This window comes from Netta rufina (genome assembly GCF_964035555.1).
Source record: "Netta rufina genome assembly, chromosome: 3".
NCBI classification, from domain to species: domain Eukaryota; kingdom Metazoa; phylum Chordata; class Aves; order Anseriformes; family Anatidae; genus Netta; species Netta rufina.
This window is the reverse complement of record NC_140125.1, coordinates 14,866,381-14,884,989: the sequence shown is the minus strand read 5'-3', so window position 1 is coordinate 14,884,989 and position 18,609 is coordinate 14,866,381. Positions and strand designations below refer to the sequence as shown.

At 48.4% G+C, this 18,609-nt stretch overlaps 1 protein-coding gene across 1 annotated transcript; it reads left to right on the top strand.

Moving 5' to 3' along the window:
- Positions 1–2,679: 2,679 nt before the first annotated feature.
- TTL (tubulin tyrosine ligase) lies at positions 2,680–18,566 on the top strand. The gene is made up of 7 exons (XM_084284178.1): positions 2,680–3,012; positions 6,419–6,497; positions 8,047–8,279; positions 10,948–11,083; positions 11,179–11,448; positions 12,406–12,549; positions 14,140–18,566. The coding sequence occupies exons 1-7, from the start codon at positions 2,856–2,858 to the stop codon at positions 14,255–14,257; spliced, it is 1,137 nt and encodes a 378-aa protein (XP_084140304.1). The 5' UTR covers positions 2,680–2,855; the 3' UTR covers positions 14,258–18,566.
- Positions 18,567–18,609: the final 43 nt, after the last annotated feature.

Genomic DNA, 18,609 nt, shown 5'->3' with positions numbered 1-18,609 from the left:
ACAAAGAGCAGCTTTCTAAATTGGGAAGAGAGAATGGCCTCAGCATCTGAGTCCCAGACACACCATGATTCCCGGGGCTTTGATGTATTTTAAGCTAAGCCACGCACAGGTCTATTAGGATAACACAAACCAACGGCGTATCCGAAAACAGATGAGGAGCCCCATCAAATTCTAGGTCGAAGAGCGCCTCCTAGTAGAAACAAGCTGCATGGCAAAATTTCGTTCACTTTTGCTTTAAGCTAACAAAACGAAAGCAAACCTCATCCTCAGAGTGAGACATATAATTTTGTGTATTATTTACGCCTCAAAGATTGGGTGAAATAACCATCCAAAATCCCTGAAAGAAAGAGCAATTCCCTATGTACTGCCTTGTGTTCACCAGAGGCAGATCATCGCTCTTATATCAGCAAGTTACAACACCCTGACATTAATAACAGATCATAATATTCTTTCAGAAGTGCCATATGCAGAATACTTGTTTGATATCCTTTTCAGAGTATTGCCCTAGCTACAGCAAGTATCTGAGGGAGATACCCCAAGGTGCTTTTGCAATGAAGGAGCATGCAACCTTTGATAGAAGAATGTGTTTATTGGTAGAAATTTATTGTTTTGTACAAGCTTGATATCTCGCATTAGGTCACATTTTGCAGTTGCAGGTTTTCATATCTTTTCCATATACCTGCGAGTGCAATAAGTTATATTTGTAGTGTTGTCATCAGTTTTGGACCTGCAAATAGTACAGCCTCAACTTATATTATCCATCCTGCTAGCTGCCATCGGAGCAGAAAGGAAGTTTCTCCTGTGTTACCAGATGAACCTTAGCAGAATAATGTTGTAGCACTTTCTTCTGAGCTATCCAGGAGCAGGGGAAAAGAAAAGCTGCAAAACTCACTTTGTCACAACCTGGCAGTGCCAGTTCAGGAAAATTTTCAATAAAGAAGGTTGATTTTTTCTCCAGAGTGGGAGAAGGATGGGATTTAATGTCCTAATGTATTTCTCACCACTTTAGCCTTGTCAAAAGGAAGACAAGTGGGATCCCAAATGACTGGGGTTGATGGTAACCATTCCCACTCTGTCCATGCAGAAGCATACCCACAGGCCATTCCTCACATATAAGAGGTGTACATACACACACACACACACACACACAAATTAAAATGGTTTACTTCTAAATGGCACAGTTGAGATAATATTGCTTTAAAACCCTTTTTATTTTTTTTCTTGGGGAGGTAAATTAAGCTCTGATTGTTCCAATTTTGTATTCAGGAAAAACCTTTTAGCTTCAAAAAGACTGGATTCAGTATCCCAAGATTTGTGTCGGTAAGAATTAGCATCCCATTTAAACAACCTCCATGTCAGCATCCAGTCAAAGATGATACAAAATAGTCAGACAGTTCTTCTTCATTTGAATCTTGTTATCACCCATTTGGCCTACAGTTGAGTGTTTTCTATGTTCCTTAGACTTTTAATAAAATTGGTGTTTTATTATAACAACTTGGAAACACTAATTGTTTTCACCGTCCATAAGGTGGAAAACATTTCCTTAAGAACGTTTTGCTCAATTTAGCAGAAGAAAAAGAGGTAGGTGAGGAGCCATTTTTAAACCAAGATTTCCCTGTCCTTGAGTCATGTATCATCTCACGTTGTCAAAGAAAAGGCATGCTGGTCATCACCGATTTACCACACATTTCAGTTCTCTTCAGGAAAATACTGTTGATTTGTTGGAAATGCATCATGATTTATAGCAACCAACACAAGCAGGCAGTGCTGATGGCGTTTCTCATATAGGGTCTGCAAGGAAACCGGGGCATTAACCAAATCAAGAACTCTCTTTTCATTACTGACAGGTTTGTTAAGATATCTGAACTCTCCATGTTGTGAATTTGTGACATGAGATGGGTGCAGTTGGCTGCAGCCTTGTTTAAGAGGAAGACAGGAGCAATGGTTACAAGGAAAGACATTTTCAGTAAACAGAAAAAAATCTAACTAGATAACAATGCTTGGGAAGGTTAAGTACAGGAAAACTGAAAGATGCCAAGAAGAAAAACGGGATTTGAGCAGTGTGATGGACCAAGGACAAGTGTCGGTGTAACAGCTCCCCAGCCTCGCTGTCTCGCAGCCTGGGGCCAGCATCACCCCCAGAGGTGGCCAGGCCCTTTGTCGCTTGCCACCTTGCTCTGCCACCTGTTTTTCACTCCGTTTCACCACGACCAGCCTCGATCTACCCTCAGCACCCTGATACAGGCTAAGGAGCGCTGAGCAGAGTGGACGACCCCTTCCCTCTCCCCCACGGCTGTGCCCCACAGGAGCCCTTGCAGTGTCAGGCTCAGACCAGAGCTACACGGGCACACCTTTCCGATCCCCAAACCTTCTCCCATCCCCTTTTTCCAGGGGAAAAACAATGCCGGGACACACACACACACACACACACACACCACCCGCCCCAAGCGCCATCTTCTACAATCTGCAAAACCCGCTCTGCTTCCGGGTCGCCGTGGGGAAGGCGGTGCAGGGGCAGGGCCAGCTCCCCCCTGTGTGTCCCCTTGTCCCTCCCTGTCCCCCCCTACCCCACCCGGGGCTGGGGGTAGAGCCCATTTGGGGTCTCCCCGCCCCGCCAGCCGCGGGGCCCGGCGCGGTCCCTCCCCGCGATGAGCTCAGCCCGGCGGCGCGCAGGGGCGGGCGGCCCCGGCCATGCGGAGCCAGGACGGGAGGAGGAGGAGGAGGAGGTGGCGGTGCCGGTGGCCGAGCAGGGCCCTGCCTAAGCTGCGGCGGGGCCCCATGGGCCTGGGGAAGCCGGCGGGTCCCCGGGGTAGGGTCGGGTAAAGGGTCCGGGGGTGTTTCCCCCGCCCGCCGCCATGTACACCTTCGTGGTGCGGGACGAGAACAGCAGCGTCTACGCCGAGGTCTCCCGGCTGCTCCTGGCCAGCGGGCAGTGGAGGCGGCTCAGGAAGGACAACCCCCGCTTCAACCTGATGCTGGGCGAGAGGAACCGGCTCCCCTTCGGCAGGCTGGGTAAGGGCTGGCTCGGTGCTGCCGTGCCGGAGCAGGGTGCGGTGTTGTCGGGGGTGTCCCCCCCTACCCCCGGGCAGCGGGGCTCGGCACCCCCCCGGCACCTCTGCGGGCAGGGTGAGTCCCATGGGGTCCCCCATAGCCTGTGGGGCATCGCCTGGCTGTGCCCTGGTGTCTCCTGGTCCCTTGGGCAGTGGCTGCAGCCCCTCGGGGACAGCTGGCCCCAGACAGCGGGCTCCTTGCCGCAGGGACCCCGCGGCCACCCCAACCCCAACCCGCATCGCCAGGAACAAAGGGGCAGCAGCGGGGGTCTCCCCGCGGCCCCTTCCAGCCCTGGAACAGGCTCTGTCCCGAAACCGGCACAGCCCGAAAATGAACAGCCCCTGCTGCCCCTCACCAGGCCTCGAAGGATCGAAGGATCACCCTCCAGGACAGCATCTGCGATGCCCCCCAAAATACCCAGCCCAGCCTGGGGAGTGGGATGCTGGCAGCGGGGGCTCGCACCCCGCAGCGGGACACTCCCTTTGTTTGGCTCCCCGCGTGCTGAGGACGCTGGCCTCAGGGTCCCCGCCATCCCCAGGGCTGTCTAGCGGGGTCACGACACCCCCACTTCTCAGCCTGCCTGCAGATAAACACTTGAGGCTTTTTTTTTTTTTGCTGTTGCTCTGCAGGGTCTTGGCGAGGGTGACAGCACGTCTGGTCCCTGCTTGGGGGGCAGGGGGAGAGTTATCGTGGAGGCTGTGCGCATGTAATGCCAGGCCACCCCCCCTTTCTTCTCCCCTCCTGCTCATCCCCTTCTGCCAGCATGCGTGGCTGTGGCCGAGCAAGCCCTGGGAGCTTCCCTAGGTGGGTTTGTCCCCTGCCAGCCTTGCTGCTTGTCCCCTACCCCACCAGACAGTGCCGTGCGCTGCCCACGAGCAGGCAGAGCCACGCCAGGCGCTGGCAGCGTTGTGGGGTGCGGCGGGGAGCAGAGATGCACTGTCATTGCCCATGGCTGGTGGGTGTCCGTGCAGAGTGCCAGCTGCTGGGCTGGCCCTGTGCTGGCTCCTGTCCCCAGCATGTCGGAGCAGGTTTGGGGTGACCCCAGCACCGCAGCGTGTTTCCCTTCTGCAGTCCTCCCTCTCCTTGGCCTCAGTTTCCTCCATCCTGGGGTGATTTTGCAGCAGTGCTTCTGGATGCAGAAATATCAGAGCTAGCTGGAGCCCCCCCTGCCCCAGCAGCTTGGGGGCAGGACTGCTTTTGCAGCCCCTTTCATGCAGATCAAGCCCGGCACCACTTGATCACCCCTGCGCTGTCAGATCAGTAAGTCAGCAGCTCCAGCACCACTCCCCCTGTCTCCACACACACACACACACACATACACACACGCTTGTGACTGGAAAGTCCCCGACACATGGCAGTGCCATCTGGTCACCTCCCAGTGCCGGGGTGTTTGCAGGAGGCAGGGGAACCCTGGGAGAGGCTCGAGCAGTGAGGATGCTCACACGTGCTGCAGCCAGCAAAGAACAGAACAGCATGCCCAGCTCAGGGCAACATCTTACTAACCCCTTCCACCCTAGAGAAGAACCCTGGGATGATGGAAAGGCTTCAGCAGGTCCCTCAGTATGTCATATGACAGGGTACCTAAAAATTTTTTCTTAGAGAGGGACCAACCTTTGGCACTGACTTCTGTAACCCATCCTCTTATAGCAGGAGCTGGTTGCCTGAAATCAGTAGATTAAGACCAAATAAATAAATAAATAAATAAACACAGTTATTTTGGTACATCTTCGAAAAATCTCTGCCTTCTCTGGAATCTCTTCCTGAAGCTGTCCCTCTGAGCAGCTGTTGCACGCAGGCTGGCTGGGTTGGGTTCTCCTAAAGGCTCTGCTTGAAACAGGCACTGTTTCGGGGAGTTGTAGGGCAGTGCCTTCCAAAGGGCTGAGCTAGATCGTGTGTCATGGGGGAGTGGTGGGGGAGCCACTGCTGCTGGCGGGCCACAAGCACTCGCTGGTTTCCTACTCCTTGGGCTGATTGTGTCTTTATGCGGTGAGTGTTGGCATCAAAGCCTGTATCTTGCATAAAAGCAGCTTGTGCTAAGGGGAGACAAAGGAGGAGCAGGCTGCAGAGGCCTGACAGAGCAGAAGATGCTGGGCTCTGCTGGCCACTGGAGGATCACCAGTTCACTCGGTGCCTTGACAGCTTATTAACCCCATTAAATGCACAGAGCAGACCTCGGTGTGCACAAGAACCCGTTCCCTTTCCATCCTTGCTAGCCACCAGCCCCCACGGCACAGGCCACTGCTCCAGAGATGCTCAGCAAACCAACAGGGGCTGAGCATTTCTGATGCCCTGCTACCTCGGATGCCCTGAGAAGCAAGCAAATCAGTAAGCTTGAAACAGGAAGAAATTTGAGAGAAATTTTACTAATTTCTTTCAGTAAATTGGTGCGTGGCAGTGCTGACTGTACCTGGCTTACAGATCTTTCAGCTGTTTTTCATACTTAAAGATCTGTGAATAAAATAATGAGCCAGGTCAAGGCCATGGTTTTAGGGTTGAAATAGATATTCACTGTCTGTGATCTCGCAGCTGTCTGGTCTTTAGGTTCATGTTTGCTCTGGGCCTTTTTTTCCAGGCAATTACTGCAGAGGGCAACTAAAGCTCTGAATGCTGTTTAAGGGTCTAAATAACTCCCACAAGCATTTGTTTGAAAAAAGAAGGCAAAGATACAAGTAACTGTCATGCTTGGGGGTCCCTCTGGTCCTCCTAGGTCTTGCTTCAAACCAGAGTGGTTTTCTGTCATATTTTCCCTATGGATGTTGGTTGTTGTCACCAGGGCCCCAAGTATTGCCTCGGGCATCGTTCACCTGTTGCACATCCGTGTTCTGGGGGAGGCTGTGTGCTGCTGCCCAGACCTGCATTACCCCTTGGGGAATGCCTTATAACATTTCCCAGCCCTTTATCTGAGCCAAAAGAGAATCCTGCTGTAAATGCAAAAAAAAAAAAACAAAACAAAAAAAAAACCAAGGTCGTTTCCTAAGATCTTTGTGTCATGGTGTACTTCCCTGCATCTCTGCATCTTCCTACTGCACTTAAGAGTAACTGAAATCCTGGCTCTTAAAAACTGCCACCAGCAAATGGAGAACATTTTTGAGTAGCTCTGCCCGCTCCCAGTGTGAATTAGGAAATGGTTATTTTCTTTTGGAAAATGGAAGCGGCATGCTCAAAACAGACTTGAATAAAAGCATGGTTTTTCTTCCCTGATAGAAAGAAAATGCTGGAGCCAGTACCAGCTGAGAGCCTGTTTCTTTGATGGAAGGCAAGGAAACAGCTTCTTTTTCTTCTCTGCTGCACAGATCCTTTGCACCAAGCGCATGTTTTTCCTCCAGTAATTGAGAAGTTTGCCTGACTTTTCAATTTTCTGTTGCAGGCCACGAACCTGGACTTGTGCAGCTGGTGAATTACTACAGGGGAGCAGACAAGCTGTGCCGCAAAGCATCCCTGGTGAAGTAAGGAATTCACTGAAATGTTGCAGGGCATTCGTAGCAATTTTTCTTCTAACTCTTGGCAACTGCTGAACCTGTTGTAAGGGTATTTCACAGAACAGCTGCCCTGGGGTGTCCCTGCACGTGGTGTCTTCAGACTTCTGTGCTGGTCTGGGCAGATATCTGGGTGCACAATGACCTCTTTGTAACTTCAGGGGAAATGACATTTCCATTGAATTACATCTTGAAACCACAGAGTGTATTGAATCAGACAGACAGGAGCTACAGCTTACAGCCAAATCAAAGGAAAAAAAAAACAAACAACAAACCGTATCTGTTCTTTCTCCTTGTAGCTACTTAATTAAAACCTACTCCTCTCGTCCTCTGATTCATACAGCGATGAGGCACTAATATTCATTTAGTTAATCAGATTTGTTGGTCAAGCAAATGTCTGGAGACATCTTGAGGAAGACCTGGCTCTGGGAGTTATTTCTGCATGGCCAGCTGTGCCATGGTCTCCTGGGGAAATGGGGGTGAGCTTTCACTGTAGATAACCTCACTCCTTGTGCAAACTCTGCAGTCATTAGGGCATCTTCATGTCAGAGCTCTTGGCCTCCTTCAAGCATCTGATTACAAGTTAGTGTCTGTTTTTCTCTCCTGAAGCTTGGCTGACTTGTACTCTGGGGTCAAAAATATATCAAGCCACTTACAAAACCAAGGGACCAGAAGTGACATTCCTCTGACAGGGGAATCCCAGGGTGTCACTGACAGACTGCCATTTCAACAGAGGATGCACACAGAAAGTCAGCATATGGTTAGCTCTGCTTTTGGCCTTCCGCAAAACACAGAATGAGCATTCACAGAGGCAGGCACCTCCCTGGACTCTGAAAGAAAACAGGCCTGAGCCCCACTGACAGGAGTTTGCTGGCACCTCTAGGCATAACTGCCTGTAGGAGGGAGTATCTGCCACAGGGAACAGAGACTGCGTAATGCAAAGGGGATCCCAGGCACCTCAGAACAGGAAATGTGTAGCTCTGTCCTTGCCTTCAGCATGTTCCCCATGGTCTCCGTCCCCATCTGGGACGCCTGCTCTGATCTCAGGGGGAAAGGGGTCACAAGCTGAGCAGCAGCCCAGAGAGCATTACTGCTCTGGCTTCCCCTTTGCCTGCTGTTATCACAGCTTCCTTCCTGCCCCGTTTCGCGGTAGCAATCACGCCTCCTCAGTGGCCTCGTGCAGAGACGGGGCAGGGAACTCACTACAAGTTCTAATTACGTGGAAACTTCTCTACTGATTGCTTCGTGATATGTAAAGTACAAAATATTTAACAAAAGCTTGCAGGTCTGGTTCCAGGAGGAGTGCATTGTTGCAGCTTAAGGTTACTGTGATCTCTTTAAAAAGACCCTAATTTCAAGGGTCTAAAGAGAATATAATTATTTAGTACAGGCTGTCTGTAAGATGCTATTCATTACCAGAGCCCAGGTAATGATGACTTGTACTTAGGAAATTATGTCCTCGCGGGTCACTCTGGAGATTAACAATCTGGAGATTAACAGCCTGTATCTCTTCACCCAGGCTAATCAAGACGAGCCCTGAGCTATCGGAGTCCTGCACGTGGTTCCCCGAGTCCTATGTGATTTACCCAACCAACCTGAAGACCCCCGTGGCTCCGGCACAGAACGGAATTCGCCATCTCATAAACAACACAAGGACAGATGAGAGGGAGGTCTTCTTGGCAGCTTACAACAGGCGGCGGGAAGGCAAAGAAGGCAACGTGTGGATCGCCAAGTCCTCAGCTGGTGCCAAAGGTTCGTTTTTCAGCAGAATGAGCCACCTTCTCATTCCTTACCCCTTACTTGATCAATAGAGTCCTGGGGCTTGGCTGAGCCCAGCTAATATTGAGCCTGTCTGTGAATGGTTTCGCCTACCTAGTCCATGCCAGTCATGCCACCACAGGGCTCTCCTTTTTCTGTTTGGTGGCATCAGGCTCCTGACAAACAGTAACATGCACATGCTAATTAGGACACAGATGGCAGTGAAAGAACTCCCCTTTTTTTCTAGTCATGCACCTCAAAATACTTGCTGCAGGGGAAGGCAGCAGGGCCCAGCAGGCCAAGGGAATGTGGACTGCAAGAGATGGGGAGCACAACGGGGCATGGGGAGGAGGACAATGGACAGGAGAGCAGTCTTCCAGAACAGTGACAAGCACGTCCATGCTGCAGCCAAGCCTGATTTCAGCTGGGCAGAAATACCATTGTTTGTCTTCCACCCAAACCCAAAAACCTGGTGCCAATGTCCCTCCCATGGTCACACTGAGAGACTGACTGAGCAGCTGTGAGCGCAGTGTACCCAAATCACATCCAGGCCCTGGGCAGCCCCAAGCAGAGCAATGCAGTACCTGTATTTCTCTTTCATTTGAATAAGGCAATAGCTACCCAGGTGATAACGTGCCCTTCCTTTTTCCAGGGTCATTGCACAGCTTGCTGTACAGAAATAATGAGCTATTAGGAAGATAGAGCTGGACACAGCTATGGATGTAATGCTTTGGTAATTATCCTATCTGCCAGTTACAGCAGTATCACTGGCACGCTCTCAGAATTTCATTATGAAAACTCGCCTTGCTGTGTGCGCAGAGCCCAGCCCATGGAAGGACCTGGTCTTTTCAAAGGGAACAGGCCCACAAATACTACTCATATTTGCAGAGTCACTTCTGAAGCAGTTTTATAAAAATCATCAGGAAACATGAAAGCCAGAGGTGGCTGCAGGAGGGCTGCGTGATACAACTCATTTGTGCAGGCTTTCCTCACTGCTCTGCTTTCATGGCTCTGTTACTGAGAAGCATCAGAAGAGTATGTGTATTTCATCAAGGAGGAAGGGAGATGAGTCCTTTCGTCACGCCACTGATGGGAAATGTGCCTGTGCAGTGTAACTGTCTGGCAAAGAATCAGTCTGGAAAACTGAAAAGGCCATGGCTGTTACTCACTGCAGCATGGGGAGGTTTAAACTCTATACGTACTTTATTTAAGCGTGATCCTGTCTTCTTTTCTGCATTAAAGCAAAGTAACTTTTTGTATTCATCACTGTGCTGCAGAACTCAGGATGGGAATTAAAGTGGAAAGAGAGCCTCACGCTAATCTTCTAGAGAGCCGTTTAAATGTCTGGGGATTACTTCTGATGAAGCAGAAAGCTTGTCAGCATTAATTGCTGAGGCAATTTCAGTTCAGAGACAGCCCCTGATTCGGGAGAATTCTAGGAGAAGCTTGGTTGTCCATCAGTAAAAGGAAAACTAAAGGTTTAGGATGTCCTGACTTAATGCTAGGAATGCTAGGGAAGGCTGGGAAGCTAGTGACTCACAGGTATGCTCCAAACCACTGTTATCCTACTGGTGCCCCACTGAAGAGCATTTACTTCTTTCCACTCAGTATTTCCTAAAAAAGAAAAAAAAATCACAAAATTAAGAGTAAATTATCAGCTTTAGTCTAAAAGGTTAATTAAATGCTTAACAACAGGCCACAGTGCCAGACAGGTGTTAGATAATTTTACCTGAGCTGGTTTATCCTTCAGTGGCACCGTGCCATCCCTTTATCAAATCCCAGAAGGGATCTGTTCCCTCTTCACTGCTCTGCAGCAGTGATTTCATGTCTGGACTTGTGCAAGAAATGAACAGCGACAGCTTCAGCCAAAATGTGGCAGTATGTAAAAGACACATCTGAATTCTTTAATGAAGAGTCTCCATAGAAGGGGAAAACACTGACTACATGGATGAGCATTTTGAAACAGTTCTTTTCCTAATTCAGTGATGATTTCAATAGTAACTTAAATGGAGTCAGTGAGCAGGGGAACACTGTTTGTGTGTCTGCTTCTGGCAGACAGAAAAGCCAGGCAGGGGAAGAAAGTCTTAGTATAGGATGAAAACAAACCTCCCTCCCCAAAGAAACAAAATAAAGAAAAATCTCACAAGCTGCCAAAGCCCCTTCTCTTCAAACTGCTGAAAAACAGGGAAAAGCAGAAGAAAACTTAAAAAGTGCTAAATGCCCCTCCCTGCCAAGCCCAGCTGGAAAAATAAAAAAAAAAAAAAAAACATGCCAGAAAAGAAAAATTCTCCCAACAAAGCAGCTGCCTCACGTCTTGCCAAGGTCCCCGATTGCTCTGCATCTGCTCACACCTAAATAGCTGTCCCCTGCACACAGGCCCCAGGCAGACCATGCCATCTCAGTACCCTTGGTTTCCATCTACGTTAGCTCCAGCTGGAAGGGAACCAAATGTCCTATGGCATGGAAAAGGGGAGATACATCTGCCAATTTATGGCATGACAATGAGCTAACATGACATTGCTCAGGCACCGGGCAGCCCAGGGGCCATGAGTTCTCATGTGATGCTTGGTTTTCCATGGGAATGATCCACAGTTCACTTGGGCCCAGAAAGAGCTCCAGCAAAGATCCTCCGCCTGATTTTTTCTTTATCTTTCTGTGTCAGGGGAAGGGATCATGATATCTTCAGAGGCTGGAGAGCTCCTGGACTTCATCGATGAGCAGGGACAAGTGCACGTGATCCAGAAATACCTGGAGAAGCCTCTTCTTTTGGAGCCAGGGCATCGCAAGTTCGACATCAGGTAACCTTTTCTGCCTGGATTTTGTAATACTGGTTTGCATTTCTGTGTAGTTTCTTTTTTAAACTGAGACTTGAGTTTGTTCTCTTCCCCTCTAGGAGCTGGGTTCTCGTGGATCATCAATATAATATCTACCTCTACAGAGAGGGTGTCCTGCGGACCTCTTCCGAACCATATAACAGTGCTAATTTCCAGGACAAAACCTGCCACTTGACCAATCACTGCATTCAGAAGGAATATTCCAAAAACTACGGGCGGTATGAGGAAGGGAATGAAATGTTCTTCGAGGAGTTCAACCAGTATCTGATGGATGCCCTGAACACAACGCTTGAGAATAGCATCTTACTGCAAATCAAACACATAATAAGGTAACCAGCTGCCTGTTGCGCAGGGGTACGTAACCCTTCAGTGACAGGGAATCTGTGTGAACACACCTGGGGAAGGAGATGGACAGGAGAAGGAATTAATTTGCATGAATCAGGGGTTTTGACCCAGAGGTAAACTAAAGACAAATCCAGAAAAAAAAAACACAATGTCATTGCCCAGTGAAACAGCAAATGAGGGACTCTATAGATGTTGTTCTCTGAAGAGTATGTGTCAGTGTGTGTGCATTTTGTTGGCTGTGTCTGGAGTGAGCTTCAGCCCAAGCAGAGCCAGCTAGCACTATCAGCTGCTTCCTGGGCACTGAGTAAATTACCTGGAGAGATCATGGCAATGCAGAGAAACCAGGTATGAAATACTGATCCTCCATGGCAGAGTTTTCTTTGCAAATTCCCTGTTGCTGTTACACCAAAATGACATGACACGATCTTTGAGGGTCTCAGTGGCAAATGAGCTCTGAGTGGCAGTTCCCTGGGGGCCTGGTGCAGCTCTTTGTGGATCTGCCTTCTGCTTCAGGCTCTAACTGCTGATCCTCTTTTTCCCCTTGCCTAATCTAGTGGTGAGGGTGGATGCTGCTCTCCAGCTCTTTGGGTGTTAACTCAGGGCTGTTTTAGGGTTTTTTGGACTGTCCACAAATGTTTTGATGTTTGCAGGGACCTGGTTGCCATGATGTGTGTTGTAATTAACGTAATTTGGGGGCTGATAAAATGACACCCAGATACCAGGCACAAGGCAGGCCTGAAGGGACTGCGGGGGGGCACTGCCTGCTTGTTTTCTCATCGGTGTCAGAAAGTGTTGCCCCATCCACTTGATGCTCCAAGCAGTCCCAAGGCAATGGGGGAGCCTTCCACTTACCTGCACCATGCACATGGCTTCAGAAGCTGCAGTGCAAACAGTGTGTCCACAGGGCTTTTAATCTCACGTTTCTATTTTTCCCGTCACAGAAGCTGCCTTATGTGTATAGAGCCTGCAATCAGCACAAAGCATCTTCACTACCAGAGCTTCCAGCTCTTTGGCTTTGACTTCATGGTTGATGAGGAGCTGAAAGTCTGGCTCATAGAAGTCAACGGGGCTCCAGCTTGTGCCCAGTGAGTAGTCAGTTTCTGTTATACATTTGTGATGCCACCATTCACATGGCTCACACAAAAGTGAAAAAGGTGGAAGAAAGTGAGTGGAATGGGGCTTTCCCATGCAAATCCATACCTGATACTCAATTTCTGGACAATTGGATTTGAATGTGACTTGGGTTGTTTTTATTGACACGTTGCAGAATTAATGCCTTGAAACTCAGGTGATTTCTCGGCCTCTCTTGTGGAGCTAGTGGTGGATGGTCTTCGCCTGAACACAGAATAAATGAGTAGCATTAAAGGCAGCAGCTGGAAGTGGGTGACTGAATTTGCAGGCATTAGGACCCCAGAACACACCATAGGTGCTGCAGAACTTGAATCAAAGCCTCCACCAGCCACAGGGAAGCTGGGACAGCCAGGCAACTCTAGCCACAAACATCTTGAACAGGCACAGTGAGAGGTGCTTTATTATGCGAGTGAGATGACTGAAAGACTAGAAATCTTTGCTAAATAGGCATCTTTATTATATACAAACTCAGCAGAACAGAAAAGGCTGTTCTACGTTATCTACATTACTATATCTAACATATAATTTTTATACATACATATAAATATGTGTTATATATAATAATAATAATATTTACATAATATTAATCTACATTAGATGCAGATTAGATTAGGTCATCACTCATACTAGAGAAGAAATACAGGGCCAACCTATCAGGCAGCCCAGTCATCAGCCTTTTCAGGGCTATCCTAATTTATAGCACCCATATCACACAATTCACATTTAAAGGTCAAAAATTGTCTTCTGAAAGCAGTAACATACTCAGGAGCTGAAAAAGCATCTTACAGTTAAGTAGCCCCAGCTGCAGAGGTGGCATTATTAATTCTAGTAAAGACAGCTTTGGTGCTACAAGTGTCCCATATGCCAGCACATTCACTGAGGTTACACATGTATTTTCTTCATCAGAAAACGAAGCTGTTGTTAACTCATTTCTCAAACATCTTCTCTCTTCTGCCTAATCCTGCTTTTTGTGAACCCTGCCATGATGAAATCCTTCCAGCCCTTCTAGGGGAGTCCTGTGAAATCGCTGTGCCTAGCTCACAAGTTAATATACACACTTGCACCCCATTGCAACGTTTCATCGAACCATCAGAGAAATCCCCCTGGGGTGCATCCCCACTTGTACAGGGTCTGTTGTGGTAATCACAACTCTCTGAGCTGGGAGACTGGTACAGGGGGTGCTTAGCTGTTGTTTGTCCCCATGCGTCTTGTGGTGACTCAGGTCTGGGGACTGAGGGTGCAGAGATGCTGCTGAGGAGCCTGTTTTGACAGTAAATGGAGAGAAATTGGTTTTGTATTCCTGTGCAGCAAAGAGCAGTGTTGGGAATGGGAGCATCATTGAGAAAGAAGGCAGTTGCTGGGGTAGGAGGGGAGGATACCAGGACATGCCAGCCTCATCTGGTTTGCCTCCCTGGAGCTACCTGTAACAGCAGCGAGATCTTGTAGCTCCCACTGGGAAAACTCATGCCTCTGTAGGAGGAGGTTGGGGGCCTGCTGGTTTGGCCTGCTCAGGCATCTTACTCTGTCTCTCTCTTGTCTCTTAGGAAGCTGTATGCAGAACTCTGCCAAGGAATTGTGGATGTAGCCATCTCTAGCGTTTTCCCCCTCGCTGACACTGGGCAGAAGATGAGCCAGCCATCACCGATCTTTATCAAGCTGTGATGACCACGGGAATGTGTCTGCTGTGCGTAGGGAGAGACTGCACCCACTGGGTCAGCACTGTTCGATGGCTTATCTCAGTATCATGCCAAAAAGTGATAGGGACAGACTTCTTTTTTGTTCTGGAAAATCATGGGGAAAAAAAAACAACAAAACAGGCATCCACACAGAGCAGCGATGAGCCAGAGCTGCTGAGACAACTCTGCCTGCATTCACCAAAATCCACTTTAGAAACAGCTCATGTGACTTTGATACCTGAAACAAATCTCTCTGGGAGAACAGCAAGATAACCTTACGATGAAACCCCAACAGGGATACTATAATACTGTATTAGCTCCTCCTTTTCTATAGCGATAACATTGTGGGTTTTTTTTAAGGCAGTTGAGTGAAGAGTACGATGGTCTTCCAGGACGTCGTAGTTGGAAAGTTTTCCTCCTCCTGCTGTGTTTCTTCTTTCCTCACCCACTGCGTAATTAGTGCCTTAGCTCAGCTCCAAATAGGTGACTCCTTTCCCTTGTTCCTCCTCTTTTCCATGGAAAGGAACAAGCTCTCTTGCATCACAGGATGCATAAATCCAGGAACACTGGGAATTCAGTTTCCTGAGGTCATTTCAAAGCTGGCTGGCTGAACACCCAGGCAACGACATGCAAGGACGCTGTCAGAAAGGGTGCTGAACTGCAGGCAGTGAATTAACCCAAGCAGGGAAGGCTATTTGTTTGTTTATAGTTATCCCTTTTCCTAATGAGATTTGAATCAGTTTCAATGCAAGTCTGATGCAGTTGGATTCTGTTTGAAACAGGTAGAGAGATCCCCCTTGGGACTCACCTGCAGGCTATAGGATTTCTAGCATCATTTCTGTGCTAGGAGTGTTTCGAATAGCTGAAACCCAATCTTCTCAGCTTCTTCTGAGACAATGCAGTGAATTGAGGCTCTTCTCTCAGCTTACTGCCTTTGAGGCTTAAATCTGAAACCTTTCAACCCAAATGATTTTTATCCTGTTTGACCCAGCCAGTTTGATTCTCCTCCATTTTACAAATACTGTAATTTTCTACCCTGAACACAGTGCACAGCTCAGTCCCAGCAAGGAGGAAGAGGGGTGAGATGTTGTAGACCAGGAGAGAGATTCCTTGTCTATAGGTTTGCCACACGGCTGGGGCAGGCTGATATTTTTGTGGGAAAGGGAAGTTAAATTCCGTGAGGTCCCTGAATTTCAGAACTAACATCTACTTTGAGCATGACCTAAATCACATTACCCATCTTGTGAAGTTTGTCTGAATTTTCAGCATAAGCCATCACACCCCTCCTAAAGTAAAGCTCTCTGCAGAGCACAGCAGCATTTCTAGCAGCAGCTGGCTTTGTGAGTGGTGTCTGGCCTGTGCTGTGTCCCAGATTTTTATACAGAGAAGCAAAGTTCAACAATTAGATCTCTGTTCAAGAGGCTACTGGGGTGTCTGCAAAGAACTGAGTGCTCACAGAGTACATGTTAAAGCTCATTTGTACAATGGTGGTACTGGGTTTGGGGATTCTTTCCATGTTGCACACGATGTGTGGATGTACCTTAGCTGTGAGGTTACGTGGTTCAAAACATGGTTCAGGGCAGACTGTGCCTGCATGAGCAGCACAGAACCAGGTCCTGGCAAGGAGGAAAGGAGATAGATTGCCTGATTGAGATCCTCACACACTGTGTGGGAAACCGTCATGGAAAACTGCAGCTCTGGGGATTTGAATCGATTGCAGCAGGAGAGCAGACTGTACAGCTGAGGTCAGAGCGCCATTCTGCTTCCTCTAGCAGGGAGAGATGGTTGGCACAGAAATAAATGGTTCCTGTTACCCAAAATAAACAAACAAGAAGAGATCATGGAGGTTACAAGCTTTTGGCTGTCTGTGTGTAAATGGGACCTGAGTCAAGCAGTGGGATTTCGCCCTCAAAAGATCCTGGAGTTGTGATGGACTCATCTCTGCTCATGACTGATATTTGAAAGGTCTTCCTGCCAGCCTGGAGCTCTGTCAGGAGATGATCCTGCCACTTTTCTGGAGACAGAACTGAAGTGTCCAAGCCTCCCTAGAAGAAGATATTTTGGTCATGGTGTAATGGGACAGCCATTCTTTGCAACATGCTGTGAATCCATACGTGGCACTACTTCACACAAGGATGCTCGAATCCAAGAGGGAACAGAGTGCTTAGCAAAACCCAGCAGAAGCATTGCAGAGAGGAAGCATCCCGAAAAGCCACACAAATGCCTCTGGAGCTGTAAACATGCTGAAGTGCTGCGTGGATCAGCGTCTGCACAGCATGTGACAGGCACAAGGTGCACTGGTGCACTCTGTGAAGTGACAAGGAGCAGGAGCATTTTAATATGTGAAAACAGAGCTTTTTTTTTTTTTTTTTTTTCCCTCTGTGCTGCGTGCAGAAGAGGCCTGGACTGTGAGTGCTAGTGGGTGGGTTTGTTTCTAGAGGGATCCCAAATACCAGGTCTGGTCTCTGACTTTGGACCTTGGGTGTATTCCGAAGAGGTGCTGTGAACTCTTCAGTTCATGAGTCAGGAGGCAGTGGGGAAGTAGTGAATCATAAGCTAGTAGAGGGGGGTGCAGGAGGAAGACTGGTTGGGTTTTAGTAACCTTTTGATAGCACATAGGTGTCAAAACTTCAATGCAGACTGGGCAAAGCATAGTGGCAGCACTCCAAAATAACAAAGTAGGCCATGATGGCTGTTTAACTCAACTCGCAAAGCTGACAGTTCACGTCTCCATTGGCATTTTCAGGGTATCTTAAAATTAGCTTAACCTAACATAAGCTTAAAAATACATCTTTTTTCTTTTTTTACTTTTTTTTTTTTCCAGCAAATGCAGGATCTGATAGCAATCACCCTGCTCCAGGATGTACATGAGGTGACAGGACACACTGCACTCTCTCAAGCTCTAGAGCAGCCTAGAGCACAGCTGCTAAGTGTGTGAAGTGAGAAAAAAATGTCCCCATCGTAAAGAAATGAAAAACACACCAGCCCTGGGACACTAAGCCCGTATTTCTTTTCCCCTCAAAAGGGAAATTCAAAAATCGGATCGTTCCCTTCTTTAGTGTAGAGGTCCATGTTGAAGTAGTGGCATGAGGCCAGGAAAGCAGCCTGGATGCAGGAGAAAGCAGCGGCCTTCACTGGAGCAGCTGATAAAGCCAGGAGAAGTACTGACTCAGGAACCTCTGCCAAACTCCAAGGCCTTTTCTTCCCCCCCCCATTGCATCTCAGGTTGCGTTGTGGTACGTCACCAACTGGCTATTTGTGCTGCTCAGCTAAAAGCAGGGCTTCAACTTGATGGTAGAGCCGTGACCACGGGCGACGCAGCTGTTTATAACCTGCCCTTTCAACTGGGTTTCGGGGAGATAGCAGTTCAGGGACACTAATCATCAGTAGGTTTGCTGAATTCTTAAAAATAAGCAACAGCCTCAGGAGGAAAACGGCAGGTACTGTTTGTGACTACCACCTGCCATCAAAGTGTTCCTCAAGGTAGAGCACAGAGGTAAATGACAGAGGACAGCATAGTGCCTAAGGTCTTGTCCAGTATATTAGCCAAGCATATATTAGATGTGTATATGGCTGAGGCCTGAGTGTTGCAGCCATGGGTGCATCTTGCAAGTGATGCTCACAAACCCTTGTGAGACTTTCTTTTTTTAGAAAAATGCAAAAATAAATGTTTTCTACCTTATTCCATCTAAAAGGTCAATAGAAAAGGTCTTGCCCTCTTTCCTAAGCTTTCGTAAAGGATGGTGCTGGGTTTCAAGAAGATACCTGCCATACTGCAGAATGTCTCTAGTCTTAGCTCTGCCCTTTTCTGTGGGCCACGAAGGATTGCAGACCCAGGTGCTCTGGCGGGTTTCCAGCAGGGTCTGGTCCAGCTGGGCCCTGGGTTTCAGTTAATTCCCCAATTACTTGTCTCATGCCAGGTTAGTCGTGACTACCATGCAACTGCTGTTGTGCTCCCACAAAATCCAGCGGCCAGCTGCAGCCCACAAAAAAAAAAAAAAAAATGCTGGAGAAGCCTAAGGAAGGACTCAGCAGCCATTTCACCCAGCTTCTGCACCCCGTTGTGATCAACGCCCTTCAGGACTGCTTGCATGTCCCTGGTCCCAGCATTTCATGTTCTCCATATGCAGCTGTCCCCCCGGGAGCCCCGCTGTGCCATCCGTGGGTTAGTAACCGTGTCTCATTACCCATGTCAGCTCCCACAGGCCACGGAGAGTAGTGGCAGTGCTGGCTGCTCCCACGTCAGCATGCACGTGTGGGGCCGGCAGGGCTCCGTGTCCCACGCTTCTCCAGCAGCTGCGTCCACGTCTGTCCTTGGCCACCATTAAACGAGCTGAT

What these genes read in the sequence shown, in the direction of transcription:
- TTL (XM_084284178.1), top strand. Translation starts at nt 2,856, where the DNA reads ATGTACACCTTCGTGGTGCGGGACGAGAACAGCAGCGTCTACGCCGAG. An exon ending in CGCAAAGCATCCCTGGTGAA is followed by an intron (nt 6,498 to 8,046) that starts GTAAGGAATTCA and finishes CTCTTCACCCAG; the next exon opens with GCTAATCAAGACGAGCCCTG. An exon ending in GTCCTCAGCTGGTGCCAAAG is followed by an intron (nt 8,280 to 10,947) that starts GTTCGTTTTTCA and finishes TTTCTGTGTCAG; the next exon opens with GGGAAGGGATCATGATATCT.